The sequence below is a fragment of the Onychomys torridus genome, chromosome 21, assembly GCF_903995425.1.
Source record: "Onychomys torridus chromosome 21, mOncTor1.1, whole genome shotgun sequence".
Taxonomy (NCBI): domain Eukaryota; kingdom Metazoa; phylum Chordata; class Mammalia; order Rodentia; family Cricetidae; genus Onychomys; species Onychomys torridus.
The window spans coordinates 17,932,411-17,960,246 of record NC_050463.1 but is presented as its reverse complement, the minus strand read 5'-3'; the positions used below and the strand labels follow the sequence as shown (position 1 = coordinate 17,960,246).

At 42.7% G+C, this 27,836-nt stretch overlaps 1 protein-coding gene across 1 annotated transcript in view; it reads right to left on the bottom strand.

Moving 5' to 3' along the window:
• Srbd1 (S1 RNA binding domain 1) overlaps positions 1-26,940 on the bottom strand; it is a 175,764-nt gene extending 148,824 nt beyond the window's left edge. Inside the window, exons 1-7 of the mRNA XM_036170842.1 lie at positions 26,896-26,940; positions 20,691-20,770; positions 17,100-17,280; positions 14,102-14,476; positions 6,807-6,973; positions 4,690-4,807; positions 3,104-3,242 (exon numbers count right to left, since the gene is read on the bottom strand). Of these exons, the coding sequence (XP_036026735.1) occupies positions 3,104-3,242; positions 4,690-4,807; positions 6,807-6,973; positions 14,102-14,476; positions 17,100-17,280; positions 20,691-20,770 (1,060 nt within the window). The 5' untranslated portion in view covers positions 26,896-26,940. The remainder of the gene's footprint in view (positions 1-3,103; positions 3,243-4,689; positions 4,808-6,806; positions 6,974-14,101; positions 14,477-17,099; positions 17,281-20,690; positions 20,771-26,895) is intronic.
• Between the last annotated feature and the right edge of the window lie 896 nt (positions 26,941-27,836).

Below are 27,836 nucleotides of genomic sequence, written 5' to 3'. Positions count from 1 at the left end.
AAATATTTCTGATGAATGATGGAATTATTAAAATATTTCTTTAGAGAAAACCAACATGGCAATAGAATTGAGAGTGACCATGTATATGTGGAGAGCATGAAGAGTAAGGGGAAGCAAGAAGGAAGAAACAGTTGGACAAAATTTAAGAAGTGGCCTGTGGTGGTTTGGCAGAGAATGTCCCCCTGGGCTCAGGCCTCTGAACACTTGCTGGAAGAAGTGCTCACTGGGATCGGCTTCGAGAGTTAAAGCCTTACTCTACACTCAGTTTGCTCTGTGCTTCACACTGTGGTTGAGGGTGTGAGCTCCCAGCTTACTGCTCCTGTATTTGAAGTTAGAATAAAGCCAAGAGAAAGTTGGCCACCCCACGTCTGTAAGAAACAGTGTCGATGCTGGCCCTGAACTAGTCACATGACCGGAAGTGCCAGTACCCGGCGTCAACCATCATTCATCCCATATATCGCCACATGTAACAATCCAAAGGGATACGGGTCAGGATTGATGTCCGCACCACAGATTAGTGTTGCTTTTAACTTCGGCCGGAGAAGAGTCTCTGCAGGGGGCTGAAGCTCATGGAGACTCCACACTAATCTAAGTGCTGAGAGTAAGGACCGCGGAGTGCTCACCCTCTAACGGACCCTGTGCATCTCAGATCTCAGACACCAGGAAAGTGGAGCAGAGAGAGCATGCGAGTGGAGACAGAGAAGAGCGCTGGGAAGTGCTGTCGGGCATGCCACGGCCATTGCATTCAGGACTCTGTACTGCAGTTATGGTCACCTGCAAAGGTCAGGCCAAGAGGATCAGTCACTATCCCAGCAGGCAGCAGTGATGGACACAGTGAGTTACACAACAACAGCAACAAAAACCAAAGCAAAACCAAAAGGAGGAAACATGAGGGACGAAGGCGGGACGAGCACATGTTGAGGGTTTCCAGGGAAGTAAGAGTAGGGAGTTGAGGTGCATATGGTCTCTGTCTATATGGATGAACCTGTCAGAGAACAAAAGAAGTTTTTAAGAGAGATGGGTATCAAAGGCCTGTTCGGTAGGAATGCAGTATACCTGGGAATCAAGGAGACCACTATACCAAAGACGGGAAACAGAAGGCAAAGAATCAGCCACAAGAAAAAACCGGCAGCAAATCTCCTGTAACTCTTCTCCATGGTGGGCAGACCATCCCCACCCACTACAGTGGCTGCTCAGACCCAGCCATCGTTAAATACAAAATGCTATCAGTAGAAGAAAAGCCTGGATTGCCAAAGGAAATGATGCACAGGAACCTGGATCCAGTCCTCAGCACCGGGCCCAGAGAGGAAACGGAATTAGACTTTGTAAGAGTGTAACTGAATAAGGCAAAGTATAGCAAAGGAAAAACTAAAAAACTAAATGTAAATCACTGAAAATATAACTACACATAAGCATTAAAAATTAAACAAAATTTTAATTTTAATCTACCTCTAACTTCAAATAATCCTTTACATTCCTGTCCTCTCTCAAACATTAAAATGTGCATGCTTCTGTGAACAGATAATTTATATTTTACAGACACATACACTCAATTTTTAAGATCATAAATTCCCATCCATTGGAATATGGCTGGTGCACTGTATTTCTCCATCGTTCTGTACATGGTATGGATTTTGTTATCATAGACTGCCCCCTGTTGACATGTTCATCTCCCAGTTTGAAGAATCAACAGAAAGTCAAAGAGAAACTAGAAGTGAAATGGAAAATACAGGGTAGAGTTAGAGTTAACTCGCAGTTGTACAGGCTAAATAAGCCTGAAAATCTAACACACAAGCATAAGGATTTCGTTCATTATATAGCATACTGGAGTTTGGTGAAGAAAATAAATTTTAGGTGCTCTTACCACCAAAAGAAGAAAAAAGTAGCTGTGTGAGACAATACACATATTAATTTGATTCCAGGTCAGTTTTGTTTGACTACAAAAAGTACTTTATTTTGCATATGTATCAAAACACTGTATATCTTAATACATATAATTATTTAAACATAAAAGAATCCATGTTTTTGAGAAATCTGTAATTTCAGTTTGAAGATGAGGCAAGAAAACAGCAAATTCATGTCCAGACTGAACAGTAAGGCAAAAAAAAACAAAAAAACAAGAACAGTAATCTTTTAAGTCTTTCTCTTGTGCCCCGTCTCATTCTCTCTCACATGAAAAGGCCAGAATACAGCTGAAAGCAAATTTTAGAAAAAGTCCCCTTATTACTTAGAAATATAAGAGCAGGCTCCAATTTGTACTTTGTGCATGCCAGAAGTACTAAAATTCTTTTTGAAGAGGAGATCTGAGTTACTTGATTTAAAAAAATATATCAGAAATAAAACAAAGGCTTTGAAAGATAATAGGAGAATTTTATCATCATGGGATATGGAGTGATTTCAATTAACAGTAAAATGTCAGTTTTCTTAAAAGACTAATAAATTAATAATAAAACCAATACCTTCTATTTGTTTGCATTGATTGTAGTTGCATCTTATCTAGGTCATTATCCCTCATTACTCCTAGACAATATTTGATAACCATCTCTTTGTATATACTCTTGTATTAGGCTAGAACCTTCTTATTTAGACAAAAGGGGGAGATGCAGTGGGTGGCCATTCCAGCCTTGGCCTGGAAGTTCCAACCCCCATTGAGGCTTTGGTAATGGTCACGCCTACAAGGCGGGGCTGAGAGAGGACGCTGAAGACCCAGGATCCAAAGGCGAGGCTTCTCTTGGTTCCAGACCCTGGACGCTGGAGGTAGACCAAGCAGAGTTCTCCAGAGAACACCGCCAGACTGCGCCATCCCTTTCCCAGACCCTGCAAACTATGCCTTCATGAAAGAGCAAGCAGAACTGGGGAAACGTGTGTGTGAGAATACACTTGCAAATGAAGAAGAATGGCAGAGGCGTGACAGGCAAAAGACCAGAGTGGGGAGGCTGTCAGAAGCCAAGGGTTGGCCAGGACACATCTGTTACAATCACCTGCTCTTTACCTGCTGTTAACAGACAGTCATACGGTCATTAGTGAAAACATGTTGGACTTCAGTATTTGCTTTCTAAACGCTACGCAGCAACAGGGCTGACATCGTGTCGGAAGCCAGTACCTTGAACATCAGGCCTGATGTAGGAAAGCAGGTTGAGCTGCCCTGGATTTTCCAGAAGTTTCCATGCTGCTCCTTCCAGTCCCAACTGTTTTGCTCTCTGGGCTTTGGTGCCTTTGCTCCCTGTTTTATATGGAGCAGACTAGGAAAAAAGGCAGAGAACATATTGTAGGAGTCTGTTTTCAAAGCCAAAATGAAAACAAGGCTGAAGGGTTAGAGGGCATGCTAAGAATGAAACAGAAATCCTTCTCTCTGCCCTGCCCTCTCCCCTCAGAGATGAACTCATATTAACTACCTAAGACTATGGAGGTGTGTAGTAGGTAGCTGGTCCAGCTTTGACCTGGAAGTACTACACCCCTTGAGGCTTCGGTAACTGTCGTCACACCTTGTAGGTAGGGTCAAGACATGAGCCCTTAAGACCTGAAGATCAGGATGTGCCGGCGCTCTTGGTTCCTGGATCCTGGATGCAGGAGGTAGGTAGATTGAGCAGCGTTTTCCAGAGAACAACGCTGGACTGAGCTACACCTTTCCTGGACCCTGTAACCTATCCCTTCATTTGTAAGTTACCCCACAAAATAAACCTCCCTTTTAACTACGTGGAGTTGCCTTAATACTACAACCAATATCGGTGTTATGTGTCAGATCTTTATCTTTATAATTTTCTATGAAATCTTTGCTTGGATTTACTCATCTTAAAACCTCATCGTCTGGATGTTGAGTTTCCCTACTCCTCATCACCTCACTCGCAAGCCTTCTTCCTTCTGTTCCACATACCATCATCTCCAGATTCCCTTCAGACATCTCTGATCATTTTTTCCCACATGTCCTTTAGATTTGGCCTCCTCACTTAAATTTCAAAAGCTGCTGTTTCCCAGTGGTCAACCCTGACATGCTCATCCACAAACCCTTCCTAAAGTGAATTCTTCCAGGCTCATAGCTTCTAACAACCCTACCACAGAATCCATGAGGGACTGGCCTCTGTGAATACCAAGTCCCTTATAGAAAAGGGAGTGGTGCTTCCATACAACCTAGGTACTGCATCCTGTAAACATAAATCGCCTCTAGATTACTTATAACTAAGACAATGTAAGTGCTATGTAAACACTGGTTAGACTAAATTATTTAGGGGTGGGTAATTTTTCAATGTATGTACCTGTTCAATACAGACAATATTCTTCAAATATTTTCCACCTGTGGTTGACTAAGCACACAGATGTAAAAACTAGCAAGTAACCACATGGCAGCTGTGCCAGCTACAGGCTAAAGAATTCATGTCTTGGTCTCCAGCTGTGTCATCTCCTTTGCATTCCACGCTTGTACAATCTACTCTCCTTCCTTACGTGACTAGAAATTCCTTGAGGGCAAGAACTATTTACTACTGTATGTGTAAACCCAAGTTCCTGGCAAGCACACACAAAAGGCCATTCAGTAAATATGTACCAACTAAAGATAAAAACCCCGATGACTAAATACCAGTGGCCAATGGCTTTAGCTTTTTACAGTGTTCTCTTTCTTAGTGATTAAAAAGATCCCATATCATAAACATTCAGGCATTAAGAGATGTTACATTAAAAGATAAAGTTCCTTACCACGTGTTCTAGTTCTTCAAATGTTTTACAGTTCAACAAGGCTTTTAGCAAGCACTCAGACATCTTCCCCTCCTTCTTAATTTTCTGGATTGTACTATGAACCTTCTTTGCAACTGCCCTGAAATTAATAAATTAAAATAAAATTTCTATAATCACATTACAGAAAGGGTGCAGGGAAAGTAAACAAATAACACAACACTGCTTTATCTTTGACAGTAACTTCACCCCCAAATACTTCAGGATGCATTTCCAAGAAAGAATAATGTATAAATCACAATAAACCCATCAGTGTCCGGCAGGTAACCCTGATCTATCACTATGCTCTCCCTCCCAACCTGAGGTCTTTTAAGGTTTCAGCAACAGTGCTGGTGAAGGCCTCATGGATTCTCACTAGCATAGCTGGCTGTTAGACACAATCTCTGGGTTGAAGCAATGTTCCAGGCTCTCTTGGATTTCAAAATCTCAGACTTTAAAATGCTTCCTACTCATTACTTTGTAGTGTCTTCAAGTCTGGGCTCCTGGGATGTCACCTTACAGTTACACTCTGAGGGCTCCTGGCAGGAATAGCATGCAAGTGAGACTGTTCTTTTTACTACACCTCCTTGAGAGACAAAAGATTACAGTGTAGCCTATTACTAACAAAGAAGATAACACTGTGGTTTCTGATATAAGTATTCTCTTTTCCCCTCTGTAACCAATATGTGTTTTGTGTAGGGATACTCTGAGACTATCTTATTCTTCACTAAACTTCTGATGTGTTCAATGATTTATTCATATCACTACAGACTTGGTTTCTTATTTTTTACTTAGTGGTTATAATTCACCATTGTGACATATGTACTGCTCAAGTTCAAGCTAACTGCTACATGCTTTTGGCTTGCCCCTCTTACTCTCTGGGTGCTTCTTTACACTCTACCACAAGCTAGCCCCAGCTCATCTTTTTTTTTTCCTCCTAAGCACTGAAATCCTAAGAATGTCACTTGGACACCTGGCTCTTTAGACTATTAGGTATGCTCACTGCTGCTGGAGCAGTGGTGCTCAGGATGGGCACACTTAGCACTCAGAACTGATTTCTAAATACTGTTCTCCACTGGCAAAGAACTGGATTCCATGGAGAAGAGCTGATTCTAGGAATCAATACAGAAGATACACAGACAAGGCAAGAGGAAGGGCAGGCCCAGCAGCTCCTCTAATTTCCAATATTTTTTTCACTGTGAACATGCAATCCTGCTGTGTATGTCATACTCACAATCTTACTTCATTACCTGTTCTCATTTACAAAATCTACCTAGCAGTGGCATTGGTAGCATGAAGGAGTTGAGTATCAACATTTTCATATATTAACCCAAGGCTCTTGACCCCAAGCTCCTGCCGCCTTCATTTCCCTACAGTGATGGAAACCTGGAACTGCAAACAAAATAAGCCTTTTCTCCCTGAAGTTGCTTTTGTTGGGGTATTTATCACAGCAATAGAAGAAGAAACTAAGGCAATATCTGATCCTAAAAAAAAAATCACTGGCAGTACCGTAGAGTATCATTTTCTTTCACGATCACATGGCTGACTGGGAGCAGCATAGTAAAAGTCACTATAGCATCTTGCCAGCCCAGGATTAAAAAAAAATAAAATTTAAAACATTCAAAGTAGAATTTCTATTGAATGCTTATGGTTTTGATGATCATGAAGTTGCAAAATTAAGTCGCTCCATTGTAGGTTAAAGACTAACTACACTGGCAAGAACCCTCCATCGGGGATTCTGGAGTGGTAAGAGGATGGTGTTATACAAGCTGGTGAAGACTTAGAATAACATGTCTAGCTTCCTGTTAGCAGTCCCGATTCTGCCATTACAGCCAATCATGTCAATGAAAAAGATGCCCATCAACTCCCATAGATACATATGCCCAAGCTAAGCATGCAGCCTAGGCATGCATGGCCTAAGTAAGAAGACAGACCCGACTTGCCCTGGCAAAAGAGGACTGCATTTAACTGACAGCGATGAATAAAAACAGAGCACTGGACCATCCCAACAGTCCTCATTTCCTCTCGTTTCCCCTCATGCACTCAAGCCTCTGTCTCCATGGGATCCACCCACCCCTCCCTTCCTCCCTCGGGTTTCTCACCGAAGCTCTTCTAGGGTTTGGCGAACTTCTCTCAAGGAATCGGCATCGAGGTTATTAATGAGCTCTTTTCGATAGCGTACAATGAAGGGAATTGTGTTGTCATCATTAAAAAGGCGAATGATGTTGGCACAAACCCAAGGTTCGATATTAGTTCTCTCAGATAAAACCTGCAAAGAAAGATAAACAGTGAGGCCTGTCATCCCAATACTTGGAAGGCTGAGACAGGAGGACCGCCAGGAGTTTGAGGCCAGCCTGGGCTATGAAGTAACACCCTATCTAAAATCATCATCATCATCATCTGATGATGATGATGATGATGATGATGATGATGATGGTGATGAAGAAACTCCTGCCAGAAGGTATGACAGAACTGTTTCCCAAACAACAGATGCAGTAAATGGCAGAACCCCAGAGACTATGAAAATGTCTCACCTTCTAGGCATCTTAAATACTGATCCTAAATCTTAGCAGTCATTCTAAGAGGTGATATCAAATCTCTGGTGAGGATAGCAAATTCACATCTCCAGGCTCAACTCTCCTCCACATTACCACCAGACCCAGAGCCAGTTATTTAAGACGGTTTCCCAGAAACCCACTGGGCATGTCCACCCGTATTTTAAAGTGACCCTCCTCTCAGACCTACACAGCCTCCTGTTCCTCCGGTGCTACCTGCTCAAACTAGAAAAGCCGTCCAGACGCAAAGTCCCATCAGTCAACTCCAGTCGCACAACACCCTTCCTTCTCTTCCTTTCGCCAGCCCCACAGTGGTCTCACTCCAGCCTCTGTCACTGAGATGGCCTTTAACCTCTCTCCCTGCAGGCCCTCCATCTCATCCATTCCTATTCCCAGGAGGAGCCCGGGAAACACGAGATCACGTCATTTAACTGGTCAAAACCATCACCCATGTCCCGAAGCATCTGGAATCCACTCTACTGTTAGACAGTTAGACAGGAATTAGTAGCTTTGGAAGCTACTGAGGGCAGACCTTTCCCTCATGGTTGGCTTTGGACCCACCCCGCATTGACCTGGTAACCGCGACTTTCCCTCTTTAGGTGTCCTGGCCAAAAGAATGGAATACCTCTGGCCCTGGGAGATATGATATTCTGATCTGCTACAGAGATTAGACTATTGCATTCTATTGTTTCTTCCATGAGAAGTTAATTTCAGCTGGCCTTATCAATCACCTGGCAGGAATCTACCTCCCAAACCCCAGAAAAGCTGATTTACCTGAAAACATGGAAAGAGGTGGAGGGAATAATTATTTCCTTAATAAGATAATATATTTACCCTTCTCAAAAGCCCCTATCCTACCACGCACGGTGGCGTGCGCCTTTAATCCCAGCACTAGGGAGGCAGAGCCAGACGGATCTCTGTGAGTTCGAGGCCAGCCTGGCCTACAGAGTGAGATCCAGGACAGGCACCAAAACTACATAGAGAAACCCTGTCTCAAAAAAAAAAAAAAGAAAGAAAAAAGCCCCTATCCTGATGTACTAACTTCCAGATTTTCACTGTTTACCATTTTTTGAGTTGTAAAAAGCATTTCTTTCTATGTCTTTTTCAAAAAACCTATGCCAAAGTATGTTCCCTTGACATGCTGGGCTTTCTCACTCACTCTTGAGGCTCACCACACCCTTTAGCCATGAGCTGCTTGCCAGCCTCCACTCTTGAACATGATGGCTTTCTTAGCCTCTAACTCAAAAGCATCTTAGGCCATGCTAATCCGGTGATGGTCAAGACATTTAAAAAAAAAAATCCCAGGTGTTGCTGGATATTTGTTTACATTGGGCAAAGATGTATCTATGTTTTGCCTCACCTGCCTAAGGCACCTGATTGGTTTAACAAAAAGCTGAATGACCAATAGCTAGGCAGGAGAGCCGAGATGGGACTTCCAGGCAGAGAGAGGAACTCAGGAGGTGAATCTAGGCATGAGGATTTTGCCAGTCAGACAGAGAGAGTTGGTCGTACAGAATGGAGGAGAGGTAAAGAGCCACATGGCAAAACATATATTAACAGAGACAAGTTAATTTAAGTTATAAGAGCTAGTTGGGAACAAGCCTGAGCTAAGGCCAAGCTTTCATAATTAATAAGAAGTCCCCATGTCATTATTTGGGGGCTGGCAGTCCAAAGAAAGTCTGACAAGAAAGACCTGTTATAATACAGCTTAGTGAAAAAGTACTTGCCTAGTATACATAAGGCCCTGGGTGTAATTCTCAGCATAGCAAAAAAAGTAAAAACCAATCCTCTCTCCAAAAAGCTAACTGGGAAAGAAGCCAGTCAACATCTGATCTCTCATGGCTCCAGGTCAGCTGCCGAGTCAACTTGTACCTGCTACACTTGGGAACCCATGAGCTCTGTGGACTACAGTAGTAGTTCAGTCTGAACTGAAAATGAAAGTTATTAGGTCCCATCTAAAATACACTGAGTCAGAAACTCTAGGGTAAGGCCTAAAATGAGGCAAACACCAACAGAAAGCAGAGAGCATGCCTGCATGGTGTGGACAGCAGGGCAGGGGCTGTAGTCTTCACTTTTAAAGTACTCACATTAATTACGTGTTTACTTATGTATTCACTGTATTCACTTGTGTGTGTTTATTAAGGAACAGTCAGAAAGAACTGCGGGGGGGGGGCAGGGAGGAATACCCTAACTTCTTTAATATTGACTTTGACTTGTGCTGCTGCTTTACGCTGATACCTATATAAGGCTTACTACGTTCTAAGTGCTTACACACTCAGCATTAACTCACTTAAAGTATATGAGATAGACGAATATTATTCTCATTTTATACACACAAAAACTTGAGCCCAAGAAGTAAATTGCCCCAAGTCCCACTAGCCATATTCCTCTTCAAAAATTCAGTTTGTATGCAAAGCGAAGGATTTATCAGGCAAAAGTACAGAGGACTTAAATTGTCTCTGCTCTCCTGAGCACTGCAGCAGGTAAGACAGAATGCCTTTACACTGCCCTCTAGCTGTCGGAAACATCCAGAAAGATGCCTATTCCCCAAGTGTCCCAAGAGCGCTAAAGGGGAAATGCCCATCTCCTCAGTTAAAAAGAGAACATTTGGGCTTCAGCAAATCCACTACAGCTTTAATCACCCGGCAACATCTGCACTTTAAAAGAGTGAACATCAAATTCAATGGCTCACTACTGAGTAAAAGGGAGAGAATTTTCTATTCAGAATCATATCAAGTCAGCAACTTGAACAGCTCCCTTCTGAAAAGCCGTTGATTCCTACTGTTCACCACCTGACCCAGAGAGTTCATTATGACACTGTGTCACAAATGCTATGTAAAGACGAGAGTGGGAACATCTAAAATACACTGCCAGAAATCAGAAAAGAGGTTGGGGGGGGGGGGGGGTTTGAAAAAGCATATGAAAAGGGATTCTGTTGTTTACAGTCTGGAAATAGCTTGGTTAGACTTTTGAACATCCTAGACAACCTCATATGTGTATGGAATACATCCAGGTTTGTTCATGTTAAAGCCTGAAACAATACCACCAACTAGATTACAATAATACAAACACTATTTTAACCTCTCCCGAGCAAAGGGGCTCCATCCACCAGCACTACTGCACCTATACAAACGCAGAACGGCAGTGGGGTCACCAGCTCAGACACCGGTCCCTTTTCCCGCCACTTCCTGCTCTACTTTTGTCTTCGTCTGCACGCACTTCATCTCTTACCATCTCTTCAAGCAAAGGGAAAAGAGCCACGAAAAGGGTTTGCTTGCTTTCCTCCCTGAGTGAGCCAACGTCACTACGGTCCACGGAGCTGCTGCACCTGCCTAGGCTCACCCCCGAAACTTGGACATTTATTTTGTGGAAGAAGGTGTGCACATTAAAGACATTTCTTTCAGTCTGATCTTTATGTAAATATTCAAGACGCTCGACCCCCAATGCACACATAGCTGGCTGACTGGGGAGAGCTGGCTCTGACTTGTATTACCGACTCTGCTCACTACCTGTCCTGCACCACCTGCACTATTCTCAGCTACATTTGGAAGGTGCAATACAGTTTTAAGACAAAACTACTTTCTGTCTCACGAAGGCTTTTGTGTTTGTTTGTTTTTAGTGTGGGGAGCTGAGATTTACAAAGCATAGAAAAGGAAGTCCATGTAGAAAATAAGAACTGCCTGGAGTGTTAAAGTTAGGGAAGGGTTTGTTAGGTTAAATTAGAAGAAATAAGCATGTAAATTCCCACTTGGTTTCCTGGGTAATTTCTCTACCTGAAATATGACTGACTAACACCACTGCCAACAGGCTGCTCAGCAGAGGTGAACCAGCTCTAACAGAGCCTTCCAAAACCACAGACACGGAGCTGAGATTCCCTGAGATTCCCTGAGAGCAGGCCTTCAGCTACAAGTGGACATGGGCTCGCCCCAACCAAGAAGCTATCTGCAAGTGATAACAACTAGAAAAATTTGTTTTCTCCAACAGAGTCTCACTTGGTATATGAACTACATTTCAGGGTAGGCCTCATGCCCAAGAGGAGTAGATAGCCATCACAAAACTAATTCAATGGCATTTTTGTAGACTTTCTGTCCCATTTTTGTTTTGGGCATTTTTTTTATTGGTCTTATGCATGTAGATTTGGTTTCTGTTTTTGTGGTTTTGTGTTGGGGATGTGTTTCTTGTTTGTTTTGTTTGAAAGGATCTGGGAGAAGGTGTAGGGAAGAGAAAAGAGAGATCAGAATGTATTATATTTAAAATTTGTTTTCAACTAAAAGTAAAATCATTTCCACTTAACAGGAGGGAAAACTGCTTGGAATGTAAAGGAAAAACTAGTATATCTATACCCTCCAAGTAGGCCATGGCTGTGAAATGATCCTTAGGTCTTAAAACGAGTGAGCGAGTTTCCGGCTGATACTGGGATGAACAATGGATGCTGCTGCTCTGGCTTGTGAGGGAGAGTCCTGCTGCTTTGCTTAGGCCCTCACGCTGGCAGCCAGGTACCTGCTCCTCATCATGCTTCCCTCCTCATTCTAGACAGTTCATGCCTCCTTTCTCTCCAGGAGAGAGCGTATACTACAAAATGCCTTGTTTAATGCACTCTCACCAGCATTAGAGAACTTACTAGCAAACTCAAGTAACCATTGCTAACAGAAAATATAAAGCTGGTGCTCATGGTGGCTCCCACATATAATCCCAGAATCAGTAATTTGGGACCAAGGCTACCTAGTTGAGTTCCAGGCCAGCCTGGGCTACGGAGTGAAACCCTGCCTCAAAGAAACAAAAACATTTAAAATTGAAAGAATAAAAGTTCACATTAACACATTTCAGAACAAAATCTCTCAAAATCTGGAATCAACTATCTGTTAGAAAAAGGATACAACCTATGAACTCCCACACTATGTTAGCTGTCAGTAATTTGTTAACTTTCAGATAGGTTCTCTTTAGCTTCTACTATACAAATAAGAATTCTGTCTATTCTCCTGACTATAACTGATGTTTTTAGATTACCTATTTATTTCTTCTAATGCACAATGATAACAAAAATATATACTAACGTGCATAGTATGGAGCCTAGCTCATGAAGTCAATTATAAATAAATGACAAACCTATTACCTATCAGCGATTACAGACCTGTAAGCAAACACCTGAGCAGGGTGTGTGTGTGTGTGTGTGTGTAAATTGTCACAAGAGTCCAGTCATCACTGAAATTCACAGCTTTACATTCTTTGGACCTTAAAGACACCTATCTCACCTGAAGGACATCCTTTTAGGCAGCCTATCACATCATCTTCACAGAATCCTGCCCCCCTCAACACTCTAAATAAACCAATGTAAAATTATAACAGAAAGTTAAGTTTCTATGCCTTGTAATCGAGAGAAAAATAGCTAGGATGGGGCTATATTCATCTCTTTTCCCATGACAAAGATGAGGGGGCAAGACAGAAAGCAAAGTGTCCTACAGAAGGCATCTCTTTAGTTGAATGACTTACTACCATGTCTGAAAGGTCACAGACTTCAAGGACTTTGAAACCCTCTTTTCCTCCTGTGCATCGTCAACTACCAGAGGTGGATCTACCTTGGTAAAAGCAATCAGCTGAGCAGTGTTAATCAAGAGCAAGGCAAGGGAGGTGGGGCGTGTCCACTGCCCCTGCAGCTCTGGACCAAGGAGGGAGTTTAAAGAAGTTCAAGTCTTCAGAATGAATTCAGTGCGGTGGTCTATGACCTGTTCTGTGAAAGCACTGTCTACTAGATCTGAATGAATAATGCCAAGAAAAACTTAGAAAGCCATTTACCTGTTTCTCAATGACTTTCTGCAAGGTGCATTTCAGTAAAAAGACAGAGAAATCAGCAAGGCAACAGTCTAGACGCCTTAGTGTGCTAAAGAGAAGAAACATGACTAAAAACTACTGGTGACAGTCTATAGGTAACAAAAAAAAGCAACATGGCCCAAAACATGTCCCTCTAAAGAACAAGAGTGTCCAACAGCCCTAGTCTTAAACCCCAAAAGCCCTGGGTGCTACAGCAGCTATTTACAGCAGAGTCCACTTAGAATGCCCTTAGGACATCCAGGGAAGAGATCACCCTCATCTACCCTGATATGGCCCCAGAATGTGTTGGAGCAGACAAGGTTAAGGCTCACTGCTAATGAGCCTCCCTTCTAGTCTCCTCTATCATCCCCCAAAGTAGCTAAAAAGGAAAGGGAGGCAGAAAAGAAAGGAAAGGAAACCTGGAGAAATCCTCAAGTTAGATTATTTTTATTTTTATTTTTTTGCTTTTCGAGACAGGGTTTCTGTGTGTAGCTTTTGGTGCCTGTCCTGGATCTTGCTCTGTAGACCAGGCTGGCCTCAAACTCACAGAGATCTGCCTGGGTGTCAGGGTGGCTTGTGCCACCACTGCCCAGCACTCATGCTAGACTTCTTAAAGAATTTGTCTTTGAAACATTGCTGGGTCTTATTCCTAATATATTGAACGCATGAACAGCCAATGACCTAGTCATACTTTTTCTATGGATAAATACTATGCAAACTCAAAACAAAAATGTAGCAACGAGCCTTTGAGGCCTCCGTCTGCTGGTGTGAATACCTGCACCATGACGTGCAACAACGAACCATGGCAATGACCTTTCTTGACTGAAGTCACAGTTCTCAGCAAAAGAGCCGCTGCTGATAAGCCAGATTACAAAACAGTACAGCCAAGAACAGAAATAGTGGCCAAAGCTTGATTCCAGAAATCACTGGCAAACTGAAAAAGTGAATTGCAAACTGCCAGCACTTCCCTTAGTGAGCAGAGATGTGTGCCAGTCCAGGACTCACAGCACACAGTGACACAAGGCTGCACTCACCTGCACTATGTCCCAGTTCATCTCCACCTCCTCTTTAATGCTGTTGGCACCTTCGGGGAACTTGACAGGCCTCCCCTGAGGACACACTTCGGTCTTCATCTTCTTTCGAGGGGACTGACCAAATGTGAAGTCGTCTTCACTTTCTTCCTTCTTACACACATCTTCACATGTGGTACTTGTTGATGGTGTCTCCATATTGTTATTTCCACCTTCTAAAGGACTGGGCTGGCTGGTCTCCTCATCAACTTTCAACTTTTTTTTAGCCCTCTGACCTGAGGTTTTTGGTTTTTTTGCTGCAGTTTTCAGAGTCTTTGTCATATGCAATTTGTGATTTTTCTCTTCCAAATCGGCACCAACAATAGGTACAGGGCTATTCTATGAAACCACAAAAAGAAACCATGAGAATTACAAGATTAGAAACTAACTGCCCTGGAATATTCTCAGAAGTGAAAAGGAACAAATTATCAATACATATAAAAACAACTACAATGCATCTCCACGGAACTATGCCAAGTTGGGAAAACCCCATCCCAAAGTTACAAACAAATGAGTACATTTATACAACTTTCCAAAGCAGAGCAGAGCTGGCCAGGAGTCAGAGATGAGCGGGTGGAGGGGGAGCAGTGGTGTGGATACTAAAGGGCAACATGAAGTCTGGGGGCGGCAGTGCTGCACACATGTAATCCCGACACCTGGGAGGCAGAGGCAGGTGGATCTCCGTGAGCTCAAGGCCAGCCTAGTCTACACAGTGAGATCCAGGACAGCCAGGATTACACAGAGAAACCCTATCTCAGGAAAGAAAAAGAAAAGAAAGGGCAACATGAGAGATCTTTTCAATAGTAATATAAACCCACACATGTAATAAAACTGTACAGTGCTAAATACCAATACCCACACAGAAATAAAGACATGGAAAACAGAGAACGCTAAATAAACAAAGGATTTTACCAGTGTTAATATCCTGGTCACTATACTTAACTACACTAACATAGACACTAAAATTTTACCATTGAGGAAAACTAGATAAAGGGTATATGGAATCCCTCGCTATTGTTTCTTATAATAGCATGTGGATCCTTTACATATAAAGTTTAACTTCACAAAACATGTAAACGATAGGTCTACATGTGCCAGAGAAACAAGGTAAGTTGTAGCCGGGGGCTAGAGATGCAGCTCAGTTCTGCGTGTGAGCTTGCCTGGCATCCATGCCCTGCATACACAAAGCCCTGTTTGAGCTCCAGCACCTCATAAAAAACAGACATGGTAGCCCATGCTTGTCATCCCAGAGCTTGGGAGGTAGAGGCAAGAGGAATGGAAGTTCATGGTCATCCTCAGTCATATGGCTGGCCTGGGCTACATGAGACCTGACTTAAAAATAAATAAATAAACTGATAAATGAACAAACATAATACAATCAAAGTCAACCATCTAGAGGGAGAATAGCATCCACATGCTTGCAAAATTCAGCAGACTACACCTGCCACCTGCTCAGACAGAAAATGGGGGACCGGAAACAGAGCAGCAGCAGCCAAAGGCAGGAAGTTTTCTTCTCAATTGTTTTTTATATTGTTTGAGATGGCGTCTCACATTATAGCCCTGGCTGCCTCGAACTCATTATGGAGCCCAGACTAACTTTGAACTCTGAGCAATTCTCTTGCCCCGGCTTCCCAAGTGCTAGGATAACAGGTGTACAGCACCATGGCCAGCATCCTTTTTCTTTAGGAGGGGCCTGCCCAGCAGCCTACAGAGATACCCAGGAAGCAATCTGTACCACCACTGTTTCCTACCGATGTGCCACATTACCTGACCGCCATCTCAGCACTGGGGGTGGTAGCGATCAGGCAAGGGCTGCCCTCCAGGGGCTTACAGTCACAGGCTAGCCCGTCCATCATTCAAGAGACACAGATGGTACCAACACAACCCACAAGAACATTTCACTCAAGATTAAACTGCTATCAAGGACTTTTCCAGAATTACTGACAGTAAGTACCGAGAACCACAGTAAGGACACTTCTACCCAAGGCCAACCACCACGTGTATACTTGAAAATGCAGTTTTCTGAGTACTACACCTGCACTCAAAACATAATGGATCCAAGCAGAGATAAGAAGATAAAATGACGAGTCTACAAGTCCTATGAGCTGGCATAACTAAAGAATGCATCTACCATAAAGGAAGTCATCAAAGAAACAGGAAAAAAAAAAAAACACCTACAAAAAACCAAGTATGATCAGCTTTCTTCTATCTATAATAAAGCAAAGCAAAGTCAACAAACAGATCCTGGGTGTGTCGGCCCCAATGATAAGAGAGCCTGCTGTGTGATGGATGGCTGCTTCAGACACCTTAACTCCACACGACTATGACCTGCAAGTGTGACTCTGATGACCAGAGAGAGCCGTGACCACAGAGGCAATCAACAAACTGAAATGGGCTTGTCTAGTCCCTCTTCCCAGTCCATGCTTCATCAGGCACGCTTCTAACTATTTAATCCTCACTTCAGCCTCCTTTTGATGATTATTCTAAGTAGTAATTATTAAAACAGCACTCCGTGTATATACATCATTCTAGCAAGCATGGACGATATAAAAGTACCCGAGAGGCATATCTATCGGCTTTTGAACTGCAGACTTAGAAACCAAGCTGCCTCGTTCACTAGCTGTGTTCTATGAGTAAGTCACTTAACATTTCTTGCCTCAGATTTCTTATCTATAAAATCAGGATAGTTACCACAGTCATTCCCAATGGTTGTAAGGATCAAGCAAGATCTTCGGAGTGAAATGTTGAGCATGCTGCCTGGCTAACAATATGCACAGATATTTGCTGACATCACGATCCAAACCAGCACTTCCTCACCTAGCTGAGACGGAGACAGGGGATACCACTGCCCTGAAGTTTTGTCATTTACATGTTCTGCCCTATTCTGTATAAAGAAAAAGGAACTGTCCCTCCCCATCTGGAAAATACAGTAGCCTTCCCCACATCTAGCAACACCACCTACCAACTCCTCCTTAACAGCCACGTCTTTTGATACATCATCCATCGGAGGGGTGTTCTTCTTCACCCGAGGCCTTTGCTTACGGTTGGATTCCTTGGAAGCAGGCTGCTTACGGTTTCTGGGGACTTTCTTCTGAGGTTCCCAGATACTATCTTCCTTGTCATCTTCTTCAGAGCCAGATGACCTAGAAGTAAATTGACAGGAGAACTTCCAGGAAAAAATGAAACCAAATGACAAAGGTCAAAAGAGGCATATGATTCTTAAATGATAATTGGAAGTGGAGTGACATGGGCACAGGCTATGCACAATTATTACTAAGAAGTGAACAGTAATCAGAGCCCTCTCCCTACCACACACTATCATGAACGAGTCTCTCCACTCTCCTTCCCCCACCTGATAAGCACACACACACCATCGTGACACAGAAAATCAACCATTACCTCAAGGCACTTACTGGGTCATGTCGCACCTTTGTCAATGTGAGCCTTTCAGTCTTAACAGTAAAAAGCACTTAGGTTCCTAAATGCCAATCAAATCCATTTAAAATGTACTAAGTTATTCAACCCAATGAAAGGACTGAGAAATGGCTTTTAAAATACCCTAAACTGCATAAAAAGCCATCACTAAGACCTTCAGCTAACTATTTTACTGACTCTTTTTCCTTCCACAGCTCTGTGCCCTGAATAGACTGGGTCAGGGGCAGCCACACTGCTTGTCTAACAAGAATCAAACCCACATCAGGAACAGAGAGAGCACAGCCCTCCGCCCATCTGGTTCACTCTATTTCCCCTAAAGAGGTCAGTACAGGTGGGAAGAATGACCTCAGATTAAACAGTGAGGCTGTCTGAGTTCCTGAAGGGTCTCAGTTCTGTCCAGAGGTAAGAACCTCACTGGATGAATTCTCAGCTAAATTATGTTCCAAGAAAACCTAACGATGGCAGGCCAAAGCACTGACATCATCAAAGAGTTCTTTTCAGAGGTCGGTAAGCAGCCTGAGACTAAACCAAAACCCCTCCAACAGTAGAGTCAAAGGGAACCGCCATTTAAACCTGTGTTCTGCCAGACAGTCCTCTGAGTACTTGGGAGTCTGAAGGCAGGAGGACCACAAGTTCTGACCATGTTTACCTACACCCTATACACACACACACAGAGGGAAGGAGAAGGGAAGAGAAGGGAAGGGGAAGGCGGAAAGGAAAAGGCAAGGGCAACACAAAAGAACTTAGAGTCCCCTCCTACTGTCAACCAAACAGGACATCTTCTACCCTCCTGTATCATCACCTATCACGCAGGACCTCGAACTAACCGTATTTCACATGGGTAGGTTGCTAAATGTACAGGATTTTATTTTCATTATTATAGAGAAACCACAATCGCCCCAAATCAGTTGTTACACAGCAAGTGGCTCAAGGCAGCTAGTCAATGCTCATCCCCCGCGCCGTGAGAGCTGTCAGCAGTGCCTGGCACTCATGCATCCTGTACAGCAAGCACATCTTTCCCACGCCTCTCCTTAGTCCTCTGGACCTTTTCCTCTCTCCCCAACCTCGAAATGGTGAAATTCTCCAGTCTTTAGTCCTCAGCCCTCTCTCTCTCTCTAGTTTGTCTTATCCTATAGATCATAACAGGAAACTCAATTTTATAGCTCCAAGTTGACATTTCCCCTTGCAGATCCACGTTCAATTAGATGTCTAGCAATCACCACCAACTTGCCAAGTGCAAAACAGAACTCTTGGTTCTAACACTCCCCATTCCTCCAGTCTTCTCAGAAAGTCTGTAACCATCACCATATCTTTCCACTCCACCTTCAGGAATATGCCAAATTGGACCATTTCTCACCATTCCACTTCTACACCAACCTCCTTGCTTCATCTTAATACCTCTACTCTTGTCCCCATAGTCTGTGACACCAAGAAACCGTAACGATATTTTACAAACGTAAGCCAGATGAGGTCAGAGGGCTGCCCACAGCCCTCCAGTGGCTTCCAACTTACGTCAAACACAGTCCTAGCACCTCCTCATAGACTCTTAGATCCCACCAATTCCAGTCTCATTTCCTGTCACTCTCTGATATGATGGCTCCAAACTGACCACACTGCTCTTGCTGGTCTCCAAACACACCAGCTCATCCCTGTCTTGAAGTCTTTGTATTTGCTGTTTTCTCTATTTGTAACATAATCTAAATCTTTACTCCAAAGTGCACTCCCATGTTTGTAAGCTTTGGGTCACTATACTGACATAAACTTAATAAACAGCTTATTTATCTCTCTGTCTTGGTTCAATTTCAAAATCAGGTGGCCCCGTTGCTTGTGCCTCTGCTAACAACAGCAGGTGGCAAAAGCAGGAACATGTGCTGAAACACATTCACATCTTGAGGTAAAAACTAGGAGAAGACAGGCCAAGGTGCTACAATTCTCTTGGAGGGCTTGCCTCCAGTGACCTAAGAGCCTCAGACTAGCCCCCAACTCTTAAAAGTACTCTCTCTAAATACCACTACCCTGGTAGTGACCTTTGTGGGACATTTATCCAAGCCACAGCACCTAGAAAATCTTATATGGATCTCTTGGCATATCCTCCAAATAATACCATTACTGCTCTATCCAAAATGCTCTCCTACTACAAACACACAGCATGCTTCCTAACCCCTGATCTGCTTTAATTTTACCTTATAATACTATTACACTTTATAATACTTATATGCTTATAATACTATTATTTTATCTATAATAGTATTATAATGCTATAATACTAACATCAATCACTTATTTCTTTACAAATGTCAGAGGCATATGCTATATGGTACTCTACTGCTGTGGAATAATCCTCTTGTACACTGTAAAGATCTGTCATTCAAATTGGTTTAATAAAAGTCTAATTGGCCAATGGCTGGGAAGGAAGTATAGGCAGGGCAACCAAACTAAGGACGATGGGAAAGAGAATACCAACCAGTCAGCCAGCCAGTCAGCGAGAAAGCAGGACGTGTAGAAAATGAGGTAACAAGCCATGAGCCACATGGCAAAGCATCAATAGAAATATGGGTTAATTTAAATGTAAGAGTTAGCTAGTGACCAGCCTGAGCTATTGGCCAATATTTATAATTCATATTCAGCCTCTGAGTCAGTTATTTGAGACTGGGAGGTCAGAACAGGACATTTCCAACTACACTCTATAGCAAAGATTCTCAGTAGAGGATGATTTGGAGCCCCTGGGACATTTGGCATTATCTAAGGACATTTTTGATTATTGCATCTATGTGGTAAAAGGCCACAGATGCCACTAAGCATTCTACAAAGCATCAGGTAGCCCCCACAACAAAAGATGACACTACACACAGTGGCAATGCTGTAAAAATTATGAGCACAATTCTAAAGCAATGTAAACAACAGCATGCCCTCCTTCAGCCTGGTTCCAGAGTAAATATTATGTAATGTGTTTAGTTAGCTATTTTCTTTCCTGGATCAGAGCAGGAGCTCAACAAATAGCTGTTGTATGGATAAATGACAAGGACACACACACATTTCTTCAACCCACATGACTTAGGTTTCTAAGTGACAGAATAGTCACAATTCCTGCAACAACATATTATACTAATATGCTTACAACTCAGAGAAGAAAGAAAATTCATCTTGGGATTCCACATTCTGAGCCTGTTTTTTTGCTCTTCTTGGCAATAAGGACATCTGGAAGAAATAGAACATGAAGTCAGTGTGACATGAATAGTTTTGTCACTTCATTTGGCTACAAAATGATTCTCCATTCAAAACTAACACTCCAAAAGTTTTGCTATTACAAATGCCATAGAGGGGAGAAAAACATAAGGTTTATTCACAAGCCCAAACACTGGCTTCCCATAGGATGTAGCCTGCTGATCAGAAGAGGATCCAGCAGCCTTCCAACAGCCTCAAATGCCTTAGGAGTGTGGGGCCATCTTTTTAAAAAAAGACAAGATGCTACGGGGTAATAAGTTTATTTTAAAATTAAATGAGTATTTCACAAGTATCAGTTTATGTTGACACTACCAGTCAACAAATTATAAGTCATCTATTAAAGTATTTGTCAAATATAAGAAATATTTTTTCTCTTCTGTATCTTCTGATGACATTAAAGCAGAAGTATCTTCACAAAGTTAGGAGTCGAACAAATGATGCCAATTAACTGAGTAAACAATAAAGTTATTCCTAAAACAAAACAAACATCCTCTTGCAATATAAACGATTAACCACTATGCCACCAAAAATATTTACCATATTCAAAGGCTCAGCACACACAAAACAAGACAAATGACAAGAGACATCACAGAATACAATTAGCAAATACACTTACTTAAACTGATAACATTTATTACCCCCAAAAATGTCTGTCAAGCCATAAAAACTGCCTTAGACTAGCATGTTTGGAATCTCTGAGACGAGCCCCTGGACCAGTGGGATACTGTAAGTCTCTGGTTCTAACACCACTTATAAGAGGAAGTACTACCACAGACAAATACTAAACCAGTTGTCACAAAGAGGAACATGATTTCTCAGCAGCTCCATCCAGTGAGTGCAGAACTAATGAGGCAGACCGTGCTAGGAAAGAAACAGAAGGACAGAAGGAAAACAGTTTCCTCCCAGCTGCACACAGGACACTCTCCCCTCTCGTCCTTCACTCTGTTAGGAATTTCTATGGTTATAGGGTCATCCTACCTCAAGTAAGTAGTTCTAGCTATTATCACAAGGGAACAGGCAAATAGGATTTCTTATGGACAATTTACCACAATAAAAATAAAATGTAAAAAGAGAACTGAATAGGAATGTGGCACACCTTTAATCCCAGCACTCGGGAAGCAGCAGCAGGAGGATCTCTAGAGTTCCAGGCCAGCCTGGTCTACATAGAGAGTTTCAGGCCAGTCAGGGCTACACACTAAGATCCTATCAATAAATAAATAAGTAAGAGGAAGTTGATGGTTGACAAGAGTGCCAATTCCAACCAAGCCAGGGAAGAACATGCATTCACTCTGTAAATGGGAACAAGACAACCAGCTGCTCCTCTGAAGGAAAGCAAGTATTTAACTTCCATACCCTCCTAGGGAGCAAACCACGATCTAAAATGTCAAATGATTTAAACCACATGAAACAAAGCTTTAAAAGTTCTACAAAAAGCAAAGGTAACTCTTTAAAATGTTGAATAGGATGAGAAAATGCAGATGGTGCAGGCATATCTCAAAACTCAAAGCCAAAAAGATTTCACAGATTTTACTAGATAAAAATTAAAATCCCAAGCCAGTAATTGAGACATTTTAGAACCAAACCAATTTAGCCTTTAGTCTCACCTTTAAAAAAGATTTTTTTTTTACTTTTTAAAAAGTTAGGAAAGAGCCTGACGACAGTGGCTCACGCCTTTAATCCCAACACTCGGGAGGCAAAGCCAGGCAGATCTCTGTGAGTTCGAGGCCAGCATGGTCTACAGAGTGAGTTCCAGGACAGGCTCCAAAGCTACACAAAGAAACCCAGTCTGGAAAAAAAAAAAGTTAGGAAGGAAGGAAGAAAGGAGGAAAGAGGAAGGACAAACAGACAACAGAAGTGATTGCTGAAATTGTGAGGACCAAGGATGAGAGATCTGGGGCTGAATGTGTCTGTTTGACAAAAGGATCTTCCTCTAGGTGCCCTAGCCCACAGGTTACTAGGCAACTGACCCACAAAAAAGTCTAGGAGTTTATTTTCCAGAACAGAGTCAGTAGACTAGAAGACAACAAATGCAACTATTTACATACAAACCATTCCAATTGAATGCTAAAACCCCCAAGTCACCAGCGAGTGATAGGGATGGATATAGGTCAGTTGGGAGAGTGCTAGCTTGGCATGCATGAAGTCCTGGGTTTGATCCCAAGCACCTTATAAACCAAACGTGATTGGGCAGCTCTTGAGAGGTGGAGGCAGAGGGATAGGGACCTTAAAGCTGTGTTCAGCTACACAGTGAGTTCAAAATGAGCCTAGGATACATGAGACCCTGTCTCAAAAAACAAACAAACAAACAAACAAACAGCCACCAGCTAGATTCTTGTCCTCCATGGAAGATGCTTCCCTGGAGGACCTGGTCCCTGCATAAAAATCTAAAGGTGCTGGAAAGAAGAGGCAAAAAAATCAGAGGTCAAGATCAGCCTGTGCTACATGAGAGCCTGCTTCAAAGAAAACAATGGAAAAACAATCTAAACATGCCAAGCTCCCCATCAAGCATCCCTCCCACACTCCACTCACTTAACAACCATTGTGATCATCCCAATCAACACAGTAATATCAGACCACTTCCATCTAAAATTTGGCTTTGTACAGTTTGAATTATCTCAGTCAACTCAAGTCCATAAACACTAAACAGAAAATTCCAAAAATAAATAATCAATAGGTTTCGATTGCACACTATTCTAAAGCAGCAGGATAAAAATCTCCATCCAGAGCTAGAGAGAAGGCTCAGAGGTTAAGAGCAATAACTGCTCTTCCAGAGGTCCTGAGTTCAATTCCCAACAACCATATGGTGGCTCACAACCATCTGTAATGAGATCTGGTGCCCTCTTCTGGCCTGCAGTCATTCATGCTATATACATAATAAATAAATAAATAAACCTTTTTAAAAAAATCTCCATCCAGCTGGGCAGTGGTGGTGCACGCCTTTAATTCCAGCACTCAAGGAGGCAGAGCCAGGTGAATCTCTGTGAGTTCGAGACCAGCCTGGTCTACAGAGTGAGATCCAGGACAGACACCAAAACTACAGAGAAATCCTGTCTTGAAAAACAAAACAAAAAACAAAAAAACAAAACCTCCATCCTATTCTATCCAGCCAAGAGCACAAATTAGCTAGCCCCCTGCCCAGCAGTCATCTGTACACACTAATTCCTACATGTCAGTCACTCAGCAGTCATCTCACCTGTCAACATATCACAGTACTTGAGTTCAAGTTATCTGTATACTTAAGTGTGGCCCCAAAACATGAATAGCAATGCTAACACTTCTATTACAATATAATTAAAACTATTTTGTCTTGTTAGTAGTTGTTAATCTCTTAATGTACCTAATGTATAAATTAAGCTTTACCAGAGGTATATATACGTGGGAAGATACGTGGTATATGTAGGGTTTAGTATTACTAAACATTTCAGACTTCCACTGGGGGGTCTTGAAAGGGAGAATTATTATATCTTAATTCAAAACACATAACTATATGCCAAGTCTGTTGCTACACTTCAGCCTTAAAAGGAAGGTGTTTAAATTAGGAAAGGCAAATCCTTGGTAGCTTAATGCCCTAGTTGGTTGTCTGTGGCTGTGATAAATTCCATGACCAAAGAAACTGGTGTCAAAAAAATTTCCTCTTTCAGGTTATAGTCAGTCCATCAAGGGAAGCCAAGGCAAAAACTCAAGGCAGGAGCTGGAGGCTGAAACCACATACTGGCTTGCTCCCAGACTTTCACTCCACTACCTTTCTTATACAAGCCAAGCCATTGCTTGTATAAGGGACACATTGCTTGTACAAGGAATGGCATTGCCCATAGTGGGATGGCTCTCTTCCACAGACAGACATGCCTTTGGGCAATTAGATGGAGGCAATTACTCAACTGAGGCCCCTTCTTCCCAGGTCTGTCAAATTGGCAACCAAGATTAACCATCATAGTTAATATTTAGATTAACCATGGGCCTTTAAAGTTTTCCCTAAGCACATAGTTTGAACTACCTCTTCAATAAGTAGATAAATAAAATATTCAAATCTGCTAAATGTTGACATATGTACACACATTTCACAATCAAGATTGTGCTCACCAAAGAGCCACTTATAAAGCCAAAATTGAGAATCTTTTCTTTCTCCATTTCCAATATACAATCTACTAGTAAATAACATGAATTCTCCCTCCAAAATAGATCTTATTTCATCAGCATCTCCAGTGAGCCCCTAGCCTCTGTCTGTCTTCTACTGCTATAGCAGAGGATGAGATTGGGTAATTAATTAAAACAAGTTTCCTTCTCATAATTCCAGAGACTGGGGAATAGGCCTTCTTTCTGCAGTATCCCAAAACAGAAGGCATCACATGGCTGAGCTTACTCTGCTTCTGCCTTTTATGCTGGTGTCATCACGGAGGTCCCCACCCTTATGGCCTCATCTAATCCAAATCACCCTGCAAAGGTACCTCCCAATCTATGAATTTGGAGGGTAACACGGGACACAACCCACAGCAGTCTCTAGCTCTTGCCTAACTGCTTCAGTAACCTCTCAGCGGCCTTCAAGCTCTTCTGCTCCTGCCCCTACCACCCAATCTCCCTGAGATCATTCCTAAAATGCTCTGTAAACACTCGGTGACTTTCCATCTTGTGCTTCTGCAGAATCAAAACTAAGACGTTCTTCAGGGCTGACACATTCCATTCCTAACCCCATCTACTCCTTCATCTACTTGCTTGCTTCTAATCACCGTCTTTCAGTCCCCATGAATCTTTACCACATCAGGTCCACTCTACCTGAAGTACTCTAATCCTATTTCCAAACATCTGGCTACTTCTCACCCCACATTTCTTCTTTTACCTAAAATGGGTTTTTCTATCCTGTTTTTCCCCTTCTATCCTGTATGTAGTAGTATATAAAACGAGCTTAAAGTACAATACTCTGTTTTCTGTCTGATCCCCTCAATTTAGTAAATTCAGGGGAAAAAGAAACGCTTGCTTTACTTCAATACCCAAGGGCCCAGAATTTAATAACTGATCTGTAAGTTTTTACTGAATAAATATATGTGCAAATATGGTCTCTGTACAGAAAATAAACACATTTTCTATCACTCTTAGGCAGTGCATGCACAACATTCACCGCTATTTGGAAAAGATGATGACACATAAGAAGGCCCCCATTCTTTAGTGATTAGAAATAGTCCCTCTTCTGAATTATTTTATCTCTGCAGGGATCCAAGTTAGAGGTTGTTGTGAGGTCACTAAGGTGGAAACTATAAACTCTGGAAAGTGAAAATAGTTAGAAAAGACTCTTTCTCTCTCTCTCTCTCTCTCTCTCTCACACACACACACACACACACACACACACACACACACACACACCACTAATATGTAAAAAGGAAAAACAGCATGTAAACTTCTAAGAGAAAAGAGGGAGAACTCAAGAGGCATCTAAATGTTTCCCTGAGGGAACCGACAAAAGTGCTTCAAATATTAGCAGAGTTCCTCAAGTGATTAAAAAAAAAAAAAAAAAAAAAAAAGCCAACAACGGAAATCCTAGCAGGAGAGCTGCAGCTAGCCTTGGCGAGGAGAAAGCCCTGCTGTGTTCTTTTATGAATGAGAATCTTGAGACCCAGTGGGATGAAATGGTCCTAGAACTCAGAGCCACAAATACCAACACTATCCTCGTTTCTCATGGCATATTAAAGACAAGCTGCCATGTGAGAAGACAGAGGCAAGCTGCCTAGACATTCATCCTCCACTGCTGGAGCGCCTCCGAGGTGCCCAGGGCACTTCTGAAGCTGTGATTCCGAGCACCGCGATCTGGCAGGGCTTCCTCCCTCACCTCCGACTCTATGGGGTAGAGAAAAAAGTTCGCCCTGGCTTTCTCACGCCTGTCATGCTCTAACAGCTTGTGCAATTAAAGGACGCGCCAGGTGACAGATTTTCCAGGTGTAGATCCTGAGACAGACCGCTGATACTAAAAGGTAGCAAAACTTGGTTTAAAAAATTGTTCCTTCCCAAACGAGCACTCACAACGTTTAAGTGGCCCCTAAAATACCGGGGCCCGGACACAGATTCGAGCGAGACCAAAGCACTGCCGCCCGGGCAGACACAAACCTCACCTTCCGGCCTGGCGAGTCAGTAGACTGGAGTTCTGTCGCAGAATCTTCCGGTTCCCGCCGGAAGTTTTTCAAATGCCGGAAGTCCCGCCTTGCTTTCCCAGAGCGGACTACCGGGGCGGGGCGGGGCGCAACTTGAGTCTGCAGGGAATTGGGGTACGCCCTTACCCCAGGGAGGAGGTAAAGATTTGGCAAACGAGCGCCCGCTTCTTTGTTTTCTATTTTCTGGGTTCCCTTGGACTACTTTCCGCTCTTTTCACCCACCCTTAACTTTTGCTTTGGGGGTTTCTTTGTTGTTGTCGAACTGAGGCAGAATCTCACGCTATAGCCCACTTCTGCTGGAGCGCTCCCGCCACGTTGCCCCTGCTGGCCTCGAACACGCCACAGTCATCTTGTCTCAGCCACAAAGCGCGACTCATCTATTTTTTTTTTTTTTTACTCAGAAATGGTTCGTTTCATTGCATCATTCATTTGTAGTGGGAAATGAAAAGGAGTTAGGCAGAGAAACTTTGTCTCAAACAAAAAAGAAAGAGAGAGAGAGAGAGAGAGAGAGAGAGAGAGAGAGAGAAAGTTAGGCTCTATTGTCACTTTAAAACGTTAAATGACGTCCACGAGGATGTTTATAGCGTATTTCATTGTTTTCTAAACTGTGAAATAATAGATTTTGCACCACGCTATGAAATGTCTGAATTTTTCTGCCTTTGGTAAGTCCTCATTTACCCCATGGGGAACCTTGCTTAATGAGAGACTAGCTGGAGAGTCATCTGCATCTTACTCTGGTCTCCGGCAGTTTGGTATACTGCCAAGTACATCCATTTGGAAGCCGAGCCCTCTGAGAAACTTTTTAGATTTGTACAAATTGCACTTTGCCTCTGGACCTGTTTCCCCAGCCCCTCTCTCTATCCAACCTGTCAAGACAACCCAGCACATGGAAATAATAGTCA